Source organism: Ailuropoda melanoleuca, chromosome 15 (assembly GCF_002007445.2).
Source record: "Ailuropoda melanoleuca isolate Jingjing chromosome 15, ASM200744v2, whole genome shotgun sequence".
Taxonomy (NCBI): domain Eukaryota; kingdom Metazoa; phylum Chordata; class Mammalia; order Carnivora; family Ursidae; genus Ailuropoda; species Ailuropoda melanoleuca.
Window position 1 is genome coordinate 19,913,337 of NC_048232.1, and position 25,295 is coordinate 19,938,631.

Genomic DNA, 25,295 nt, shown 5'->3' on the forward strand with positions numbered 1-25,295 from the left:
TAACAAATAAAAGCTTTCCTAGTAATGCATTTTAAATCAGCTTTCTTTAAAGTTTCAACTGAATTGAAATTTACCTGTCACACCATTACAAAGACAAATATTTTTAAGGTTAAAAATCAGGAGTAACATTTATGATTGTAAAACTCAAAATGGTCACACACAAACACTGTATGTTCAAAACACACAACCTGTTAATCTTAATTGAACACAACTCATTAAATATTCTAATCACACTATTTCTCGAATTAAATCTTCACTGAAAGGCCTAATTTGGTGCAACACATTGACCAAAATATTTTAATTAAAAATATTCTGAGTTAGTCGCAGGCCTAATTACAGGAATAGAAATAGGGCCTATATTGTCAGGCAGGTCAGTAGAACTCAGTAGTAGGTTTTTCTCAAGTAAATTGACCGATCTAGGAATAATAGCGCAGCTGCTAAACTGCCAGTCTTGACATGTAAATCAATTTAAATGCAACAACTGCAGTAGCTACTTTGATAGTTATTAAATTGATACCTTGGAGATATGCTTTAAAAAAATAAGCAGAGGATTTATTATAGGCAACTTCTTTTTCAGTAGAAAAATACTGGTTACAAGTTCAAAATATATTTTATTAGCAAATCTGGAAAACCTCACATTTAGATCAACTTAGATTATTAATAATAATGGCAGATCAGAATAACCAGTTCAAAGCAAAAGACATTAATTAGTACTAAACTCTTAAAAGGCAATGTGTAGTGTACAAGAGCGTACAAATTAAAATATGGCTGTGTAGTAGCTGGACCAGACAAAATTTGATGTTAAATGTTTTCCTTTTTAAATATGCATAGCAATTCTTGAACACTACAAGATTAAGATATAATAATATGATTTCATCAAAAACTATCATTCCTGTCCTCAAAAGTTTGTTTAAATTTATCTTTGTATAACCTGACTCAGTTTATATTAGAGGTGGATTGGCAAAAAGGTTTCAGGGTTACAACATTTGAATGAAGGCCAATGAATATTAAATTCTGAATTTATTCTAAATCTATATTCTACTCCAGACTTGTTCAGGGAAAAAGAGGTGAATATAAAAATCACTATTTTCAGCTAATCTGTCCCATGAAATAACTTCATGTAAAAAGTGGTTATTAATAAAGAACATCTAAGGAAGTGGTGACAATTCCCTAAGAGCATTAATAAGTATTAAACTTGTTTAAGATCTAAAGTGTATTGGAAGAAAACATAACTAAACTCATAGCTATGAATCTCATCCCACGTATTTTATCACCATCATTGTTGAAATGCTATGTATCTATTAATAGCTACTCTTTTCTACCCCACATAAAGTTGTATTTAGTGTACAGCCAAATTCAAGACAGCAAAACCTCATGCACTGAACACATTAAACAGAGCCAGATATTTACTAAGCTATGTCTGCCACTCTAAACAACAGTCTCCAAGGATTAAGTTTAGAATCAATGCTCTATTGATTTTACTATCAATGAACATTATGGCTCACACGACTGGCCATTTTAAGGGAAGATAGCTTTTATTATAGTTCACTTTTTTAGAATATATGCTTTTAAAAGATAAATCACTGCTTTCCTGAAACAATGAAAAATAAAGATATTTCTTAAAATATACAGAGACTATATTCATAGTTATTTAAGAAAAAATGTGTTGACAACACATAAAACTTAAAACATCACTGTGTTTTGCTTTTTCTATATTTAACACATAATACTGTTAAGATGTTCTGTAATTCAGCTCATACAAACTGCTCTGAATAATCTGTTAAAATCAGATTAAGAATGTATACATGTATCATTGTAAGAAAATACAAAAGTAAATATGTGTGATGAAAATATCACTAATGCAAAATTGATATGGAATTATAAAGGCTATTATCTTGGAAATTAAAACACTGATTAATCAACTCCACATTCAACATACGATTTAATATGTTCACTTTGATTTTCTTAAAATGTACAAGATAAACATAAAATAATGGTTTCATAATCATTAGTGAGTTTCAGTCTATAATCTCAATTTATCAAAATATTTAGCCTAGTATAAACATTGGAGAGCAAATAAATCTAAAAATATTTAAATTACCAACAGAAAAAATTTTATGTAAATATATGCTCATATTTTGAAATTTAAGCAGGAACTATGAAACTAAAACAGAAAACTTATCTATTATGAAAACAAATATTTAAATAATTCTAGCATTTGCCTAAATTGTGAATTTCCCATCATACAAAGTTTGAATTTTTAGTTTAAAACATTAACAACATCCATTTAGGTCACATTTTGAACCCAGGAGTAAAAATTAATTACACAAAGATCATAAACAGGAAACACATCTAAATTAATCGATCTTACTCTCCTTTAAAAATGTATATATACGCCCAAACTTGTGGTATACAGCACTTTTTATATTACATATAACAGGTATCTTATATCTTCTAATTAGAGAAGGTACTAAGATTTCTTATTCTCAGGTTACTGTTTATTTTTCTTCAAAAATACCTATAATCAAATTTAGAATAATGAGGTAATGGATTTGTAAATGTTTAGCACATTAAGGCTGAGATAACTATACTTTTCACTGGATTTGTAAATAAAACATTTTATTCAGTAAACTAAAAAAACACATTCAAGTTTTAGAAATATAGACCAAAAAAACCCCCCAAAATTTAAAGTTGCACAACTGGGTTAGCAAAATAATACTGGTTAAAAATTTATAATAGATTTTAAATAAAAGTAATATACTAATATTACTAAAGCACAATCTAGTGTATATATGTAATGACTAGTATCTACTTGGTACTTTTTTCAGCTAACACTCAGGGCACTTGTACATAAGTTTATGTCAGAATATAGCTGAGCTGCTATTCCCCAAAATAAGCAAGTTACCTGGGAGTTTAGAAAAGGCTGCTATGATAGGCTTCCTTACGCAAATCAGACAAACTTGTTATTTCATGCTATAATCTATGTTTTGGGGAGGAAAAAAAGGCTTAGAAGTTTATTTATAATCTCATTCCTAGGAATCTATTCAAGAGAAATAAAGAAAAAAATCCATTCACACAAAGACTTGTATGTGAATATTCACAGCAGCATTGCTCATCACAGGCCAAAAGTGGAAACAACCTAAATGTCTATCACTTGGTGAATAAATAAAAGTGGCATATGATATGGAATATTATTCAGCAATAAAAAAGAATTAACTACTGGTATATGCTACAATAGGGATGTGCCCCAAAAAGATTATTATAGAAGCCAAATGCAAAAGAGTACACATTATTATGATTTCATTAATAGGAGAGGCCTGGAAAAGACAAATTTATAAACACAGAAAGATCAGTGATTGCTTGGGTCTGGGATCAGAGTGGCGACTGCCTGCAAAGGGGCTTGAGGGAATGTTTGGAGGTGATGGAAATGTTCTAAAACTGGATTGTGGTGTTTGCACAACTCTGCACATTTATTGAAAATCATTGACTTGTACACTTAAAATAGCTGACTTCTATGGTATGCAAATTATACCTAAATAAGGCAGTTTATAAATAAAAATTGCCTTTTCTTCAAAAAGAAAAAAAAAGGTTATCTAGTTTATTTTATCTACTTCATTGCTATTTTCTTTCCTACCAAAATTAAAGAATGCACTTGATTTCAGTGAAAACACAATTTTACTCATAAGGGAAATAAATAGGGAAACATATATGACAATTTTTCAAATTGCAAATTCCTGGGAGGTTATGCATTTAAAAGTACTTAAGTTAATGAATATTTACAATAAATAATTGTGATACCAAAGAGCATTTTTTAATACCAGTATAAGACAATCTTCTTTTAGGAGATAAAAATGACTACTGGGTTTTTCTTCCTAAAGGAATTAGAAACATTAGGTAATTGTCTGGAGAGGTGCATTTCTCCTATATGTTTAAATACACATAGGTCACCTGGCCTCAGGCACAAGCTTTAGAGAAGTGATTCTCAGCTTGATTAGTTAAGATTTTTGCCTCAAGGAAAACCAGTTACCAAAGAGTTACTTGTGCCTCAAGGGGTATAAATACTACAGCTGTTTGTGTAACTGTCAGATCCATTTTTTCTACTAACGCTGTAAAAAAATTGCAAAGGGAACGAATCCTAAAAGAAAATGTTAGATGCATCTATGTTAATGAAGAAATTATACAGAAGTGATTTGTTCTGTAAAGATATAAATGATTTTTCAGGAACTGAAAGAAATTGTTACAAAGTTTACTGACTTAAGATAACAACAAACAAAAAGACAAAATCTGATGCCAAAGACATAGGAAGACTAAATAAAGCTATCTTTACAGACACATTCTTGATGTGTGAAATAAAACTAGGGGCTCAGTGAGAGAAACCAACTAGAAAATATGCACAGAATGACCAACACTTCTTTCAACACACTTCTAGGACTCTTTCAACACTATGGATTATCTCAAACCAGAGGAATGTCTGCTATGGTATCTGGACCAATGCCAGCCCTTGTTATAAAGCAAAGAACACTTAGAATATCTTGAGTCCTTGCTTTGCAATCTGACAAACTGAGGTATTCAAATTAAAGAGTTAAGATGAGAAGCAAGAGTAGTAGCTAACATTTTAGGATATAGAATAATTCCAGATAATACATTTGAAGAATTTATTTCTTTCAAAAGAAAAGACTAGTCTACACTAGTCCAGAATAGAAAATTTCAGTCTGTGTTTTGCAAAATATTTGCTTCAAGTGTATGTGTACGTGTGTTCTGAGGCATGATGTGAAATATGCAATATGCTTCCCTCCCACCCAAATATACTTCTTACTGTGGGTCTGACTTAAGAAACCTTGAAGCCCAGCACAATAGTGTCTACACATTCCACACATTCTGAAGGAGTAGAGGAAAGAGGCCTTTCTGCAATCTCTTTTTAAGTCACTGGCACTATAAACTACGTATAAACATATTACTACTCTTCTGAAAGGGGCACAGAGAAGTCTCAAAGTGAGGGGGCTGCCTCCACTCTGAAGTTTAACTTAAATGCAGAATCACCAGAGCAGAGTAAGGGAAGGGAAGGAGGCAAAAGAAATAGGAGAAAGAAACAAATATTTTTCTTCCACACCTATTTTCTACAGACTTATACAAGTCTGTTCTCTCACTCACAAAAGTCAGGGTTTATTTTGAGAGTGAGGAAACATCAAGAAATTGTGATAACTTGAGTATCACTAACAGCCTAATTCCAAAACATTTAAGGAATGGGGGGAAAAAAAAGACCACATAGCACAGATAGGAGCTATTACTGATATATCAAAAATGACTGGGCATTTGTTTGAAGTCAAGTGGTATCTGTATTTCCGAGAGCATTTAACTCATGTTAAATTGTGTCTAATGCAGCTATGACTTGGTGACGTTATGACTCATGATCCTAAAGTGTATAGGTACTGAATCAACCCAGTGAATATTTTCGATAGAAATGAACTCTGCTCTAAACACAGGAAGAAACAAAAAAAAAAATACTAACTTATAATAAACGTATAGTGAGATTATTCGTTCCTTTATAAACTGAGACATCAAACTGTAACATCTTAATTCAAGAGCAGAAATGAACACTCACCTCTGCCTTCGTTCATCATCCTTTAAAACTTCATAAATGGCCACCAACTAAAATAAAAGCATTACTTTAAAATAAAAATACTCTCAGCTATAAGAAATCACTTAGGAAGGTGAACACACTATAATGCACAAGCAGAAAACCCTTTGCGCTTATATATACAATGAACAGACACAACCTTAATTACATGTAACGTTTTATATTTTTAGTAGAACCTTAAGAGGTTAAAAAATGCTTGATACCAAAATAAATCTTTGTGAAAGATGCAAAAGTAATAATTATGTTAAAATGTGCTATTAAAAAGCAAAAGCTGTAATTTAGACAAGAAAATTATGACAATTATGACCCTCCAAGAATTTAGAGATTCTAATATAAAAAACGATGGTGATATTTTGTAAAAAATTGAGTGAACATGACATTCTATTTCTAAACTACGACCTCATTTATAAACAGAAATATACTATGTATAAGTTACTATTTTTATTATAAAACATTTATTTATAAATTTGTTATGAAATATATATAATAACAGCACACTTCACTTACTTGTCTAAACTGAGTTTCTGCATTTTCATCTTTATTCTTGTCTGGATGCAAAGTCAGTGAAAGCTTACGATATGCTTTTCTAATGTCTGCAGATGAAGCATCCTGGAGGTGGTAGGGGGAGGGGGAAAAACACAAAGCAAACGTTGTCAGAAAAAGAAATTCCCAGAACCTTGTTAAGATCTGAGAAGACAGCCAACCAAGTGCAGGACCCCAGGCAATGTAATCTGAGCAATCAGTCTAACAACCAGGCTATGCAACTAGCCTGACCCACATGACTGAACAATTATTCAATCTAATTTGGCTCTCCTCTTAACTTTTCATTACCATACAGCCATTTAAAGAAGACAGTATTTGGCAAAACTTTTCAAACACTTGCCTTCCTAAAATTAACCAATAAATCTTTTTCAGTAATTAAGAGATCAAAAAGAAACAAATTAAAAATTAATACATCCATGTGCCTTCAAAGAAGGTCTTTATTTATTTGAGAATCTTAAAGCCAGTTTCTGAATCCCAGGCTTACCATATGTGGTTTCTTCATTGTTATTTATATTGAATTTACCATCCAGCCACAACCTATGGAATCTCAATTTCCCATGTCAAAAGTATGCCTATTTAAAGGCAGTTACATTTGCATTTATCCAAAATAACTGTAATCAGGAGTTGCGTATATTGTACTTAACATTTTTTTTAGTACTTCCAAGGGTGTTTTCAATCATGTCCAGTTTCCACAGTCTAGTTTGTAGAAATAAATTTGCCCACTATTATTAATACAGTTGAAACATATTTTAAAAGTCACAATAGTTCAGTAAGAGTATGTTGGATTAAGTGGATGTTAAAATTACATTCTATATAATCCTGTGTGTCCAGATAAACTCAGAAAATATGGTTTTACGTGGCCAGCATAAAATATATAACGATAACAAAGAACATGATGTAAAATTGGGTTTAAAACTTTATCTCCTCTGAGTTTAAAAATTATTCCAATAGCTAGCATATTCAGAGGAGTACAAAAAGATAATAAAATTGTTTATTAAGTTGTATTTTGTTTTATAGCTGAAAATTTGTTCAGTTAACTCCTAAAACTACTTTAGTGAAAAAGTTCAAATGACTAAAAAACCAAGCCAAACCAAAACAGAACAAAAAATGTGTGTCCCAGGGACTAAACAGTTGTTAAAGAAATAGAGCTGGAGAGAAGCTAAGTGAGACTATAATTTGTCAAGCTTTCCTTTATGAACTGTTATTTTCATTATCAATTTTCTGGGGCTTACTGCTTCAGGGCGTCACTCTAGTTAAAAATGTCAACCTAGGTGTGAATATTTTCGTGATTTACAAAGGACTGAGAAGATATAAAGTTAGCAGAGTAAGTTTTGCAGATAATATAGTTAAATTTTTCATTCTAATTTGCTAAATAGAATTAATGTGCTTCCTATACTTAATAGGTAATATGCAGTGAAAAAGGATGATTATTTACTGAAAATCTGTGATAGAGATTTTGTTGAGCAAAGAGGTCAAGTGTCAAATGAATAACTGTTCTCTAATTGGGACTTTAATTTTGGATTTTATTAAATTAGGACTATATCACAGAAAAATTCCCAAAGTAGATTTCTTACAAAATAAACCTTGTGTGTTTTCTTGTGTTACAAAATTAATGCACACTCCTTATGAACACCTATGACTTACTTAAAAATAAAAATAACCTAGAGTCACCTAAGGCATTTCCCTCCTTCCAGTCTTGCCATGCTGATTCTAATTCTCCATTTTTCTGCCACAATATGTGTCCTAAATATAAATGTAGCCAGATGGCTCTCCTATTTCAAGCCCTTCACTAACTCCCAAGTGCCTTCATCATCTGTCTTTTCCAATCTTTTTAGCTTTATCTCCCGCTATCTTGGCCCATCCTCCTGGTCCCCCAGATCATTACACATTAGGATGCTGTTCCCCAACCTCATGTTTTTATTTTGCACCCAGCTATAGATACAGACAATTCTCTCCTGACTAAAGAATGAGCATCTCGGCCTACACACAGATATTGCCGGACTTTTTCCTCTTGAGAATCTGCCCAGTATGGTTATTTCACCAATTAGCTCCACCCTAAGTGGACAGAACTGAAAGCTTGAGGATTTCCCTATCTAAAAGACATGCTCTAGATAAGTTTCACCTTGAACTAGCTTATGTATTTAATTTTAGTAAATTACTCAAAGAATCTTACTTCATCCTTACAACAAAGCTATGAGGTAACTATAGTTATTATTAGGCCCATTTTCTGATAAGTAAGGCAGAGAGAGGTTAAGTAACTTGCTCAAGTCCATGCTGTTGGTAAATAGATGGAAACAGAATTCAAACCCCAAAAGTGTTTTATCAGAATCAGAGATTCCTATGTTAGCTCTTTAGATCCAGTTAGTAAATTTGGATTGAGTCACTTCACAAGTGGCTACAGCTTTGGGAAGGCAGTGAGAACAATTGTTATATTCATACTGATCTGATAAGCCATATGGAAAACATCCACATAACATCCACATAACTACAATGTGAATGGTCAACTGCAATTTTAAAGGTAAAGACCCTGATATGTGTTAACTTTTCTAACATTTCACATCATATTTCTATGAGAAACCTGAATGTTAGAACATTTACCTCCCATACTCACTAGATTAGCCTTTTATCTCTCTGGCATGCAAAGAAGATTTTTTGATAGGGCTGTGGGTGAATTGGCTATCTTTAACACTGTTGACAGATCTACAGGGTTCAAGTGCCAGAATTCTTTTCCTTACAGTTCTTTGGCAACTTGGACATGAATTTTTTTTTTTTTAAGATTTTATTTATTTATTTGACAGAGAGAGAGACAGCCAGCGAGAGAGGGAACACAAGCAGGGGGAGTGGGAGAGGAAGAAGCAGGCTCCCAGCGGAGGAGCCCAATGCGGGGCTCGATCCCAGGATTCCGGGACCACGCCCCAAGCCGAAGGCAGACGCCCAAGGACTGAGCCACCCAGGCGCCCCTGGCCATGAATTATCTTAATATTTGGATGACCTCTGTAAAGAAGATACATATGGTCATTAACAAACAAAACAACAAACAAAAGCCAGCCCCCTCCAAAACCCCAACTATGAAAGTAATATGTTTGTCAAAATTAAATGCAATGGACATCAGCAAAAATAAAGTAGGGAACTCCAAGGGCTTGTTCCTTCACAGAAACAAGCAAACAATCTGGCAAAAACAGTCAGAATCAACCCAATCTGAACCATGCAAACCACTCAAATCAGGCAATTACTTAATCAAGAAAAAGACAGCTGATTTTCAGTTAGGGTCTTGAAGACACCAATCTGAGCTCTTGGTGTGGATTCCTAATGCAGAAGGAAACAGAATGGACTTGGTTCTTAACTGTGGTTGTTTGTTTTGGTCTGTTGGTTCCCTGCTGGATTGTGTAAAGGACTTACCTTTGTTTAACCAAACTCAGTACTCTCCCAAGTCAGAGAGGTAATTATCTAGGACATTTGCTAAAAACATTTAAAGGTAAATTTATTAGCTAGTGCCAAAATGGGGCAAGGGATGGCAGTTGGGCCATATAATAGAAACATCAAACGGCTTGGGAGGAAAGACTAGTGAGATGCTTTGGGGAATATGGGCCTTGAAAAGCTCCCATATATTCCTTGGTAACCAGAAGACCATGTGCATGCCTAAAGTGGAGTACATCCTCAGAAACACCTGCAAAGGCCCTAAATTCTCACTTTTAACTGATCTTTGGCCTGGACACAGCAGAAAGTGAAGGCTAAGAGAGAGCTGTAAACCTAGCTGAGTGTTGAAATCATGCCCCAATATATACATAGAACCTACTGGCAAACACTAAGTTTTTTTCCCCCCTGGTTCCAAGTCTTTAAGGAAATCTGTTGAATCATTAGCTGACCACTAAGCAAATCAAACAGAGCTGTCAGTGGCTACACACAACAAAGAATATACACTTTACAAAATCAGTTCAAAAAAGTCATAGACAAATAAAACCACAAGCAGCAAAAGCCAAAAAACCAAACCAAAAAACCAAACCAAACAACAACAACAAAACCAAACCCCTGATGGGGTAGGAGAATCTGATTACATGATATACTCAAAATGTCTAGTATTCATTAAAAATTATGAAGCGTGAAAAGAAACAAGAAAGTATGTGGAAAAAAAGAAATTAATAGAAACTGTCCTTGAGGAAGCTCAAACATTGAACTTACTGGACAAAGACTTTAAGTCAACAATTTAAAATATGCTCAAGAGCACGTACAAAGAACTAAAGTATGAGAGTAACATCTCACCACATTGAGAATATCAACAAAGAGACAGAAATTTTAAAAAGGAACCAAAAAGAAATTCTGGACTTGAAAAATACAATAACTGAAAATAAAATTCACTAGAGGGGCTCAAAAGCAGAGCTGAGCAGAAGAAAGAATCTATGAACTTGAAGATAGGTTATATTGAGATTACCCAATATAAGGAACAGAAAGAAGAATGAAAAAAGATGAACAGCGCCTAAGAGACCTGTGCAAAACCATGAAGAGTTCCACCCTACACAAAATGGAAGTTCCAGAGGGAGAAGAGAGAAAGGGGCAGAAAAAAAAATATCTGAAGAAAAATGCCTGAAAACAGCCAAAATTTGATGAAAGACATAAATATATGCATCCAAGAATCTCAACAGTCCCAAGTAGGATCAACTCAAAGACAGCCATACCTCAAAACTTAATAATCAAATTGTTGAAAGTCAAAGACCAAGAGAGAATCCTGAAAGCAGCAAGAGAAGTAACTCATTACGTACAGAGGATTCTCAATATTATTAACAGTTAATTTCTCATCAGAAACCATAGAGTCCAGAGGGTAGGGGAATGACATATTTAAAGTGCAAAGAAAAACTTTTATCAATGAATTATGTATCTAGCAAAATTATCCCTCAAAAATGAAAGAGAAATGAGATATTCCAGTTAAACAAAAACTGAGGATTCATTGCTAGTAGATTTGCTCTAGAAGAAATGCTGCAGGGAGTTCTTCAGGCTGAAAACAAAAAAATACTAGAGTAATTCAAATCTATATGGAGAACTAAACACCGGTAAAGATAATATATAGATAAATACAAAAGTCAACATCTGTGTATTTTTGGTTAGTAATCAATTTTTTTTTACACAATTTAAAGGACAACTGCTAAAGCAATAATTATAAATCTATGTCTATGGGCATACCTGCAAAAAGATGTAATCTGTGACAATAACTATATAAGCAATAGGAATAGGCTTTGTAGGAGCCAAATTTTTTTATATGATTTAAACTAAACAGGTATTAATTCAAACTAGATTGCTATAAATTAATGTGTTAATTGTAATCCCCATGGCAAACACAAAGAAAATAAAGATCTATAGTAAAAGAAACAAAAAATGGATCAAATGGTATAGTAGAAAAAAAGATCTAACACAAAACAGGCAGTAAAGGATGAATAAAACATATAGAAAACAAACAGCAAAGTGGTAATTACTTATTGGTAATTACTTTAAATGTAAATGGATTGGGGCACCTGGTGGCTCAGTCGGTTAAGCGGCCAACTCTTGATTTCTGCTCAGGTCATGATCTCAGGGTGATGAGATCAAGCCCTGCGTTGGGCTCCAGGCTCAGCATAAAGTCTGCTTATCCCTCTCTCTCCTCCTTTCCCCCTCCCCACTCATGCACACATGCTCTCTCTCTCAAATAAATAAAATCTTTTTTTTTTTTAAAGATTTTATTTATTTGATAGAGATGGAGACAGCCAGCAAGAGAGGGAACACAAGCAGGGGTAGTGGGAGAGGAAGAAGCAGGCTCATAGCAGAGGAGCCTGATGTGGGGCTCGATCCCATAACACCGATCACGCCCTGAGCCGAAGGCAGACGCTTAACCGCTGTGCCACCCAGGCGCCCCTCAAATAAATAAAATCTTTAAAAAATGGATTAAACTCTCCAAGTAAAAGACAGAAACTAGCAAAACGGATTATAAACAAACATGCTCCAACTATATGGTATCTACAAGAGACTCATTTTAGAACCAAAGTGATTGAAAGCGTGTAGGAAGAAAATAATACTAAATGCAAACAGTAACCAAAAGAGAGATGGGATAGCTACACTAATACCAGGCATATAGACTTTAAGACAAAAATTGTTTCAAGAGACAAAAAAGAACATTACATAATGACAAAAAGGTGAATGCATCAAGAAGATATGACAATTATAAACACATATGCACCTAACAAGTGCCCCAAAATATATAAAGTGAAGACTCAAGAGAATTAAAGGGAAAAATAGGTTATTTGTACAGTAATATTATAATATGTTTACAGTAATATTGGAAACTTCAACACCCCAGTTGCAATAATGTTTAGAGAAATTCAGCAGAACATTAGTAAGTAAAATAGAAGACTTGAATAACATATAAACCAACTGGACGAACCTAACAGATATCCATAGACCATTCCACCTAACAAGAGCAGAATACACATGGAACATTCTCCAGAATAGGCCAGGTTTTAGGACACAATGTAAGCTGAAACAAATTTTGAAATACTGAAATCATACAAGATATCTTCTCCAACCACAATGGAATGAAATTATAAACCAATGACAGAAGTAAATTTGGAAAATTCCTTCTGAACACACTCATGAACAACCAATGGATTAAAAAATAAAAGATAAATTAGAAAATACTTAGATATGAATGAAAAGTGCTATTATGTTATCTCCCTATAAGATAACTGAGTACATGACAGAAGAACATAGTAACAGGCCAGAAAACTGTGCTCCCAAGAAAAAAACTGAAAAGCTCTAGAGAATTTTTTCCCCAGTGATGTTTAGATTAAGACTGAAACAGGAAAGGTCATTATATTTCAGGATCATATCATTTCCTTTTGGATTAATGCATTCTGTAAGGTTTTAATTCATTAATGTAATTAATGAATTATAACTATTTTTCTAACTTAACATGACTAAGGATTAAGTAAGAACTAAATTAAATCATGTATTCAATTTTGTATAAAGTAAAAAAGAAATCACTATAAAAATTAGTACTTTGATATAAATGAAAACAAAAATACAACATACCAAAACTTAGGATGCAGTAAAAGCAGTGCTCAGAAGGAATTTTACAACTATAACTGATGACAAAAAAAAATCTCAACCTAACCTTCCATCTTAAGGAAACAAGAAAAAGAACAGTAAAGTAAACCCAAAGCAAATAGAAGAAATGAAGTAATAAAGATTAGAGCAGAGATAAGTGAAAAACAGAACAGAGAGACTCCATAAAACCAAAAGCTGGTTCTCTGAAAATGTCAACAAAATTGATAAACCTATACTAGAGTAAGACGAGGGTTTCAAGTTGCTAAAATCAGTGAAAAAAGTGGGGACATCAATCTTACAGAAATAAAAATAATTGTAAGAAAATATTATGCATAATTGTTTGCCAAGCAATTAGAAAACTCAAATGAATAGACAAATTCCTAGAAACACAAAAATTGATTCATGAAGAAATAGAAAAACTGGATAAACTTAAACTTATAACAGTAAAGAAATTGATCAATTAAAAAAAAACCCAAACCCAAAAAAACTCAACATCCAACAAAGAAAAGTCTCAAACCTCAAAATTTGATGACTTAACTAGTGAAATCTAGTAAACATTTAAAGAAATCACTAGTTCTCTACAAACTCTTCCAAAAATTAGAGGAAGGAAGGCTTCCTAACTCATTCTGATATCAAAAGCCAGACAAATACCACACAAAAAAGAAAACTATAGACCATATCCCTTATGAATATTGATACAAAATTCCTCAACAAACTTCTAGTAATCCAAATTCACCAGCATATAAAAAGGATTATATACCATGAATGCAAGGGTGGGTCAGTGTATGAAAATTAATATTATATACCAAATCAATAAAAGTAAGTAAAAAAATCACATAATCATCTCAATTGATGGAAAAAGAATATGGTAAAATACAACACTGTTTGATAACAAACACTAAAACTAAGACTAGAAGGGAACTTTCTCAAGTTGATAAGGGCATCTATGAAAAACCTATAGCTGACCTCATACTTAATGGTGAAAGTCTGAAAGTTTTCCCCCAAGATCAGTAATAAGAGGGATGTATGCTCTCACCACTTTTGGACTGGAAGTCCTAGCCTGAGCAACTAGTCAAGAAAAAGAAATAAAAGATATCTAAATTGGAATGGAAGAATTAATACTATCTCCATTCACAGATGACATGATTCTATACATAGAAAATCCTAATGCAAGGGGCACCTGGCTGGCTCAGTTGGAAGAGCATGAGACTCTTGATCCTGGGGTTTAAGTTTGAGCCCCACACTGGGTATAGAGATTACTTCAAAATAAAATCTTAAAAAAACAAAGAAAATCCTAAAGCATCACAGAACAAGTATCAGAGCTAATAAATAAATTCAACAAGTTGTAGGACACCAGATCAACATAGAAAAATCAGTTGTATTTCCATATGCTACAATAAGAAAATCTGAAAATGGAATTAAGACAAATCTTTTACAATAGCATCAAAAAGAATAAAATACTTAGGAATAAGTTTAACAAAAGTGTAACATCTGTACATTGTGAATTATAAAACATTGCTGAAAGAAATGAAAGATCTAAATAAATGGAGAGACATCCATTTCATGAATGGGAAGACTTAATAGTGTTAAGACTGCAATACTTCCCAAGTTGATTTACAGATTCAATGTAATCCCTACAAAAATTCTACCTGGCATTTTGCAGAAATGTATATGCTTATCCTAAAATTCATAGGGAAATGCCAGAGACCCAGAATAGTTACAACACCCTGAAAACAAACAACAAAATTGGAGAACACACAAGTCTTGATTTCAAAATTTCCTATAAAGTTAGTCATTAACATAGTGTGGTCATGGCATAAGGATAGATGTATATAGCTCAATTAAAGAATTCAGAGTCCAGAAATAAACTTATCCATCTATGGTCAGCTGATTTTCAACAAGGATATCAAGATCATTCAATAGGGAGAGAACAGTTTTTTCAACAAATGATGCTGAGACAACTGGATAGCCACATGCAAAAGACTGAAGTTGGACCCCTACCTCACAGTACAAACACAAATTAACTGGAAATGAATCAAAGTCCTAAATGTAAGAGATAAAATGATAAGACTCTTAGAAGAAAACAGAAGTAAAGCTATATGACCTTGGATTTTACAATGGACTCTAAGCTATGATATCAAAAGAATAGGAAACAAAAGAAAATAGAGAACTATACTTCATCAAAAACTTAAAACTTTGCCACCACTGGGCAAATGTTTGGTGGTTCCTTAAAAAAATAAACATAGAATTGCCACATGACCTAGTAATTACATTCCTAGAGATTTATTGAAAAGAATGAAAACAGGTGTTCAGTCAAAAACTTGCACAGAAGTGTTCATAGCAGTATTATTCACAATAGTTAAAAAGTGAAAACAACTGAAATGTCCACCAATTATGCATGGATAGACAAAATTCTATACATACAATGAATATAATTAAGGCATAAAAAGGAATAAGGTACTGATATATGCCACAACACAAATAAACCTTGAGAACACCATGCTAAGTGAAAAAAGCTGGACACAAAATCTATATATTATATGATTCCATTTTAACTGTACATTTGTATTTTATAGACAAATCCATTGAGAAAACTTATTAGTGTTCCCATAGACTGGGGAGGAGGAGGATTGAGGGAGTGACTGCTTAATGTACACAGAGTTTCTGTTGGGGTAATGAAAATGTTCTGGAAAATGATGACTGCACAACACTGTGAATACCCTGGAAATCACTGAATTGTATACTTTAAAATGGTGAATTTTGTTTCATTAATTTTGTCTTACTTTCAAAAAACTGAAAAAATGCAGAAATACCTTTATCGCATGCTATGTAATAGGCACTATTCTAGCCACTATATATATTATTAATTGCCTTGATTCCTACAACCTTTTGTGATAAGTATAACCATTATCTCTATTTTAATGAGGACACTGGGGTTTAAACTGAGGCTGAGTAATCTGCCCAATGTTACACAGGTAGCGTGGCAAAAATTTCCTGCAAGAAATTTGGTCTCACTTGCCATGCTATCTCTTTTAAAGACTATTTTATGCATATCTATGGCCACTCCTCGGTTATCTTCTAATGTAAGATATGCTAATAACTCAAAATGGAGCCAGCTATCTCTGGGAAGCTGAAAAGCAGGATTACTAACGATCTGATACAGCTCAACCCAGAGATGTGTAAAATGCATGGGTTGCTCCCTGTGAACCACTCTTCTAGAGACAAATATACATAATGTAAAAGAAAAAGTTCTCATCTAATTTACTTATGTATAGACCTGGTAAGGCTGTTAGATTGGGGGGGTACCTGGGTGGCTCAGTCAGTTAAGCATCTGCCTTCGGCTCAGGTTATGATCCCAGGGTTCTGGGATCAAGCCCCATATCGGGCTCCCTGCTCAGCATGGAGTTTGCTTCTCCCTCTCCCTCTTCCTCTGCCTGCCATTCCCTTGCCTGTGCATGCTCTTTCACTCTCTGTCAAATAAATAAAATCTTAAAAAAAAAAAAAAAGGCTAGCTGTTAGATTGGGACAGATCTCAGAGAAACTTTACTTATATTCTAGATCATATTAGAGTTAGGCCCTTTCCACTTATTACAATGTCTATGATGAAGATGGGTTTGACCTAAGCCATTTACTAGCTATGTGATTTTGGACATATTACCTGCTCTCTCTAAATATCAATTTTTCATCTGTAAAACGGGGATGATAATGCTACAACACCTAAAAGCTGTGATGTTTCAATGAGATGTATATGAATGATATGCTTATTATAGTGTGTGGTAGTAGTGATGGGTAAATGACAATTATTATAACATGTAGGCTAGAACGTCAACATTTCTCCTTCATTTTTACACTTGGCAATTTTGACTTGAAGTGTATTTGGATTTTCTTTCTTTCTTTTCTTTCTTTCTCGCTCTTTTTCTTTGTCTCCCTCTCTCTCTCTCTCTCTTTCAGGTGGATTTGTGCTTTAAACCACAAGGACTAGGGAACTGAGGAGAGTAAAATGGATTTGGAGATTTTTTATTTATTGATTTGACATTTACTGGAGTACCTACTATGTGCAAGCATTGAGGATACAGTGGTAAACAAAACACAACCTCTATCCTCATAAAAGTTTTGCAAAGAGCGCTGAAATCTCTTCCTTAGGTAACCTAAGAGAGATTTCTTATGCTACTTTCTATAAAAGATTGGCAAACTTTTTATACAAAGGTCAGACAGCATATATTTGAGGCTCTGCAGGCCAAGCAGTCTCTGTTGCAACTATTCAACTCTGCCACTGTAGTGAGAAAGCACACAGACAATCCATAAAAAATTGGGTATGGCGGGGTCCCAATAAAATTTCATTTTCAAAAACAGGTAGTGGCTGGTTTGGGGCCATGGAATGCAGTTTGTTGACCTCTGATTAATTGATTTTTTAAAGAATTTATTTATTTATTTGACAGAGAGAGAGCAAGAGAGAGCACAAGCAGGGGGAGGGGCAGGCAGGGGGAGAGGGAGAAGCAGGCCTCCTGTTAGGCAGGGAGCCCGATGTGGGGCTTGATCCTAGGACCCTGAGATCATAATCTGAGCCAAAGGCAGATGCTTAACTGATGGAGTCACCCAGCCCTGACCTCTGATTTATATCAATGGATTGTTAATAACTTAAAACTCATTTTATTTACGCTTATTCTGCAAATGTGAGACCTACCTTTTTTTACATCTGCCAGGTGGTAGAAAAACACATGACTAGTTAATCAAAGCAAAAATCAGAAGATGTTATCCAGGATCTGACCAAAGTAAACTCCTTTTTATTTTTTTTTAAAGATTGTATTTATTTATTTGAGAGAGAGAGAGAAAGTGTGTGTGACAGTGGGGGAGGGGCAGAGGGAGAGAGAGAATCTCAAGCAGATGCCACTGAGTGAGGAGCCCAAGCAGGGCTTGATCTCATGACCCTGAGATCATGACCTGAGCCAAAATCAAGAGTCAGACACTTAATCAAATGAACCATCCAAGTGCCCCCAAAATAAATTCTTCTTAATAAGACTTTCTACTGTCTTGGAAAAACTCAAGGATATTAAATCCAAGAGAAGAACATACATCTGGCTATCAGATTCAGCAAGAAGAAAAGACTACAGTTACCCAAACTATATAGTTAGGCACAAAACTGAGGAACTTCTATGAATCTTGATTTGTGTAGTGTTACTACATAAGATCAACTGCCTCAAAGCTAGTAATTCCATGTAATCTTTACGACTTGGCCATTTTCACATTTGGTTTCACAGATTAAAAGCTCAAACTAAATAAACTCTTAATAATAACTTTGTCCTCTTTATTCTGGCTTTGCACTTAAATTTATCAGTCAACAGAGTCTACTCTCCCCCTCTACTTCCCACCAAAAGCCATCAAACAAACAAAAACTATATGCCTAGACATAAATGCACTTAACGCAAGAAGAACTAAATAGTAGAGACACTGAAAAGAAACTGTCTCTGGTCAGTGGACTGGGAGGACAAGGCAGGAAACTTAAACTCCTTCATACTAAGATATGTATTCATCATATTTCAGGAGCATGGGATTTTATACCAGGTGCATATAAAATTCAAAATAACTTGAAAAAGGAAAATGTTTTAAAACTAAATAATGACTTCCACGGCATAAATAAATAAATAGAATAAAGTAGTTTTCTTCATAATAAATATTAAGCCTGGGCTTCCATGGCTAATCTACAAAAGAAGCAGGGGGAAGCTTGGAGTTCTTCCGTTATAAATCACTGTTAAAGTCAATTGCCTTTAGAGAAATCTACTGAAATTTATTTAAGATGAGAGCTTTAACAGACTTTTCTTAGCATTAAACCAGTGATAGCTTTGCTTGTATAAAAATCCTAGTTATTAATGTTCATACAGAACATTTACCTTATTATTGAGAGTCAAGGTCACTAACAATGATTTGTTGACAAATCAGATAACTTCTAGTACAGTAAAAGAGGAATTCTGCCCCCTCATTTTTAACTGGTATCTAAATAAATTTGGATTAATGACATGTTTATTTAAGTTGGACACACCTCTGCTCTCCCCACAAGATTAAAAAAGTAAGCATTCTCTAGGACGTAGATAAAGACTGTAGCTTCAAGAAACATCTGCTTCTGATATTTAATTACTGGGGGACTGACTTGGCAGGAACATCAGGTCATCTATCCACAAAACAAAATCATCACTTCTGGTAACCAGAACAGTTATCTTAGACTATATTTTGCAACTAATTCCTTTTGAAAAGGAGGTCTTTTTAACAAGTCAATGGCAGGTGGAAAAAGTGGGAGGGATAGTTCAATATTAAACAGATTTGGGAGACAGAACTACCAAAGGTAATGTATGGACCCTGTTTGGTCTCTGATTCAAACAAAGCCAAAGTGAGAAGGCATTTTGAGACAACTGGGAATATCTAAATAAGAACTACATTCCAGAGGCTATTAAGGAATTATTAATTTTATTGGGTAGATAATTGTATCATAATATTTAAGAAAATGCCTTTATCTAAACGATATATAACATGTCATACTATTTGATATTCATTTTTAAGTACTTCAGGAAAAAAAAGTATAATGTGGCAAATGTTGGTAACTTAAATCTTAGTGAAGGTATATGGGAGATTTAATTATTCTCTCTACTTTTGTGTATGTTTTAAAATATTCATAATAAAACTCCAAAAAATCATGACAGTAAGCAATAAATCATGCAATATATAGTTAAATCTATTATAATTGGTTATTATATGTATTTAGTAAGTATTCTTGAAACAGAAGAGATATGCCATAAGAGACAACCTAATAACAGCCAAGAATTAAAAAAAAAAAAGGAAGAATAAAGAGGGAAAGGAGGATACATAGTGAAGCAAAAGGTACTATTTGATTATGATCCATTAGAGAAATAGAGATTTCATTATCATTTTTAAAGATGAGAAGGTAGCCACTGAAAATTTCCAAATTAACAGAAAAAGAAATTTTGCTAAGCCAACAACAGCAAGTAAAATTTAGACGACAAAAAAGTATCATAAATACTATAGACAAAATAAGAATAAAATCAAACAGTAATTTCTCAGTAAATATAAACATATACTGAGTTCCCTTATCAAAATACAAATGATCACCAAATTGGGTTAAAAACAAAACCCAAAAGACTGAAAGCAAAGAGATGAACAAAGACAAAAGTAAACAAAAGTAAGGTAAGAGTGTTGATATTGCTATCAGAAAAATGGGAATGTAAAGTCAAAATTAACCACAAAGAGTGGTAATAGGTAATGACAAAAGGTATACTACCCACTGAAAAATTAAAATAGTCACAAACCTTTTGCTCCAATGACCCCAAACCCATATAAACGTAACAGCAAAAATTCCTAAATACAAGAACTTCATGCAATTATGATCAAAGACTTTCACATGCCTTTTACAGAATTTGACATAGTAAAAAATAAGCACAGTTATAAAGAATTTGAATAATATAAAAAAACCTTTAAGATGCTTATACTTCACATAGATAGAAATATACACACATATATATAAACAGCACAACATACCAAAGTCTAAGTTCAGAGATCATTAAAAAAATCAGTAATGAATTTGGTCACAAAGAAAGACTTTATTCTAAAAAGTGGAGATTTTACAGCTCACATTTTAAAATAATAATCAAATAACTATCAGCGTCAAAAATAACAAAAAGCCCCTCAGCTGGTTACAAATTAAATAAAAAAAGATTTATGAAAGCAGAATTAGGAGTTGAAATTATATACATATTGCTTAGAAATTAATAAAAAGGAAAATATTCAACATCAAAACCTCTGAGAGCTAAAGCTCTACCTGAGGGAAATATATGCAACCATAAATGCTATTATTATTATCTTTTTAAATGCTATTATTAACAGGACAAACTGAAAATGAATCAACCAAGTGCCCAGCCTAAGAAAGTAGAAAAAAATAACAAAATATACAAATGAAAATAGGAATAATTATAAAAGCTGAAAGTAGTGAAACAAAAGAGGAAAAAAGCTAGTTCTTTGGAAAGAGGAACAAAGTGTACCAGAGAGTGCCTCACTAGTCGCTTAAAACCTCAGTTTCTATATCTTGAAAATGGTCACATATCAACTTTTGCCTTCCTTTCCTCTGCTTCTGTCTACTTTTCAATAGTAGTGCTGAATGATCTCATCTGAAAGATCAGCACAGGCAAGCTCTAGATATGACACAGGGAGCATTTAAAATCTTTTGTTCACCTACTGCAATTTTGCACCCTTTCAGAGACAGGATGGCATTTAAATAGCCACATGTGGCTACCAGCTAACTGCTTGACAATGCATTTCTAGAACACCTTTTCATATTACAGAAGATAGAAAGTAAAAAACTAGAAGTGAGTTGGGTTTGGCCAACAGACGCACTCTGATATAGAATGCAGAAATGAGGTAAAGACCACTTTTGCCAGCAAACAAGGTCAAAGATTTTTCTGTGATAGTATTAGTAAAGGTATTCAGGCACTAGCTTCATGAATGTTGGGCACTTCTTTGAGTGAGGTGGGTGTAGTTCTGGAGCTGGCAGAAGTTGCAGTAGCTAACTGGTCATGGAATTTCCTGATTATGGTGATTCCTAATTGTAGCAATCATAGTATGGCTTAAGTAAGAGATGCAGGAGATAGGCAATGAGTTTATCATTTTGGGTAACTTGGCGGGGGGAAAGAAGGAAGAATCTGTAAGAAATGTTATTAGAAGAACTTCCATTGATAAATTAGGTCGAGGTTAAGGGCATAAATGATAGACGACTTGTAGGTGTCACACTTGTACAAATAAGGATACTGGAACCATTAGTAGAAATAAGGAATACTGGAAGAAGACTGGAAGGGCAGAGAGTTTGCCAAGCAGGAGGTGCCTTTGAAACAGTCAAGTGGTCAATTAAGCATCTGGATACATAGGTAGGTCTGAAGCTCAAAGAAGCAGTTTGTGCTAGATATATAAATTTAGTTGGTACATGAAGAAAAATCAAACCATGAATAACATTGCTTAAAGAAGAAAATATGGAGTGGTAAGATATGAAAGCCTGAATGAATATAAAAAATGTAAATAATTAATAAGTAATAACCTGACTCTTCAAGTGAGCTCCTTACAGAAATACCAACAATCCAATAGAAAATAAAATATATACCCTCCGCATTTAAGCAACTTCTCTTCCAAAGAAAAAACAAAGACAAAAAATATCACATGCAAATTAAAGAAAAACTTCCCACCAACCAGCCTTATTAATTAATTTACTGGCAGAGAACCAGAGGTAGGTAGAAAATCAGAAAAATGTAGTGCTATTTCAAGAATAAAAGAATGGCCAGCAGTATCAATACTGCTACTGTTAAGTAAAACGAACACTGATATATATTGACTGGATTTGCTATTATGAAGATCATTGGTGACCTTGGCTACTGTTTCGGTACAGACGCCAAAGCAGAATGGGATAAGGAGAGTGTGAAGTGAGGAAATGAAGAAATTCAAGAAACTTGACTGCTAAAATTTAGAGATGTGGGGTTGAGATAAGTTTTCTTTCCTTTTCTACACTGTTGCGAAGGATCCAGTTGAGAGAAGAATTTACACAAGTGAATACAGGATTATCGATAATATGCTTCCAGAGCAGGTGGGGGCAAAGAGAAGGATAAAATTCAAATTATGAGAGAAAAACTGGCCTTCAAAGTAGGGACATCTCCAACAGCAAAAAGGAGAGGACAGATGTAGGAGTAAGTCGGGTCATGAACAGCTGAAAGCATCTGAATGTAAACGTTATAAATCTTGATGCTATATAAATGCCGTTGCTAATAAAAGTTGAAAATGGAATTCGTTGCTTGAATTAACAGGAATGAGGGTAAAAGAGCTGGTGGTAAGAGTTCTTTTAGCCTTCACCTCTTCATCAGAGGTAGTAGGAAAGTCACACTAAGGGAAAAAATGGACAAGTGGATAGAGGGGAGATAGAAATAGTAACAGTCTGTAAATTTTGTCTACATGTTCTTTAAGAGAAGATCTGAAGTATACAGTGATAAGTTTACATTTTGACTTAACCCTTTTTCCTATATTACTGTTTCTTCATATTTATAATTTTATGCAAAATAACTGATAATTTATTAATTTTAGAAGTGACATGTGAAAAATCAAAATTATACTAGACAATCACTGAAGAAAATGATCAGTAAATTCAAAGTCTCAGCTTTTCTTCTTATGTAAGAATATTACATAGAAATAGGTAATACTGGGGCGCCTGGGTGGCGCAGTCCTTAAGCATCTGCCTTCGGCTCAGGGCGTGATCCCAGCATTCCGGGATCGAGTCCCACATCGGGCTCCTCTGCTGGGAGCCTGCTTCTTCCTCTCCCACTGTCCTGTTGTGTTCCCTCTCTCGTTGGCTGTCTCTTTGTCACATAAATAAATAAAATCTTAAAAAAAAAAAAGAAATAGGTAATACTTCATAATCTATATATTTTATATCCAAATGGACAACAAACATATGAAAAAGTATTCCATTTCATTCATCACTGGGGAAAAGCAAATTAAAGCCGCAGTGAGATACCACTACATACCTACTAGAATGGTCAAAATTAAAAAGATAATTTTTTAATCTTCGTAAAATGAAAATTTTAACAAGGCTTCCACTTAAAAAAGATCATACCAAGTGTTCACAAAAATATGGAGCAACTATACCATCAAAGCACAGCTAGAGGGAGTATAAGACTAGTACAACCATTTGAACAGTTTGGCAGTATCCACTAGAGCTGCATATACACATACCTTATGACAGAGCACCTTCATTCCTAGGTACATACCCAACAGAAATGCATACATATGCTTATCAAAAGACATGTACAAGAACGTTCATAGATATACTGTTCCTAATAGCTCCAAACTTTAAACAAACTAAATACCCATCAACAGTAGGATGGATAAATAAATTGGGGTACATTCATACAATGGAAATATAAAGACAGCAATGAACATGAGGGAACTTTTGTTCTACACAACACGATGAATTTCATGAGCATGTTGAGCAAAAGAAGTGAAGCAACCAGAATATATACTATATAGTCTGGGTATACACATTTTTAAAAAGAAAACACTAATTTATGGTGTTATACAGCAGGATAATGACTGTCCTTGGGAAGACAGTAATTGAGAGGGAGCACAAGCGGGGGGATTCTGAAGTGTTGGTAACATTTTATTTCTTAATCGTGGTCATTACACAAATGGATTTGGTTGTGAAAATTCATCCAACTAAATACTTAATGATTTTTGCATTTTTCTGAATGTAAGAATTTGTGCATTTTGGTAAAAATTTTACCTCAGAAAACTGTGTATCTCTTAAACTACTTTGGTAAATCTGACTCAAGTGAGCTCCTTACAGAAATACCAACAGTCCAAGAGAAAATAAAATATATACCCTCCACATTTAAGCAACTTTTCTTCCAAAGAAAAAACAAAGACAAAAAATATCACATGCAAATTAAACAAAAACTTCCCACCAACCAGCCTTATTCCATAGCATCATGTGGTCTTCCTCCCTTTCCTTATCGTGAATAAACAAAAACAGGAGCGAAACCTCACTTGTAGCCTTCCAAGAGATAAAACTATATGAAATGATAAAGGCCTAATTTATTCTTCCTCTCTGCTCTGTGGTTACTTTTAGGACTATAACCAGAGAGAAGGTTTGCAATATTTCTTTTCCCTGCTGCAGCGTAGTTCTAATTTCTATGATTTAAGAAGCAAAGCAGCAATTAATAAAAGAAAATTGGTATTAGAGTATATACTTTGATACTATGTATTTTTTCTATACATTTTAGCTGCTCATGAAGCCAAGAATTTTCAGACTCTTGTTTCCTCAGGGGCATTTTATTATATGATAGCTTCTTATAGATTACTTCATGATCATTATGTCCTAGGAAGTGTCTGATAGTTCTTATCTCTGAAAAAAATTCTGAAGTATTTTACTTTAGTATATTTGTCAACACTTTACTTGTAGACCAAATTTTCATCAAATTATTTGTAATAATTTTTAAGTCTACCTTTGAAG

At 33.7% G+C, this 25,295-nt stretch overlaps 1 protein-coding gene across 1 annotated transcript in view; it reads right to left on the minus strand.

Annotated features, from left to right (window-relative positions):
• Positions 1–25,295, minus strand: part of LOC100464386 (dnaJ homolog subfamily C member 1) — a 184,092-nt gene that overhangs the window by 110,659 nt on the left and 48,138 nt on the right. Inside the window, exons 2-3 of the mRNA XM_011226930.3 lie at positions 6,146–6,247; positions 5,603–5,649 (exon numbers count right to left, since the gene is read on the minus strand). Coding sequence (XP_011225232.2) covers positions 5,603–5,649; positions 6,146–6,247 — 149 coding nt within the window. The remainder of the gene's footprint in view (positions 1–5,602; positions 5,650–6,145; positions 6,248–25,295) is intronic.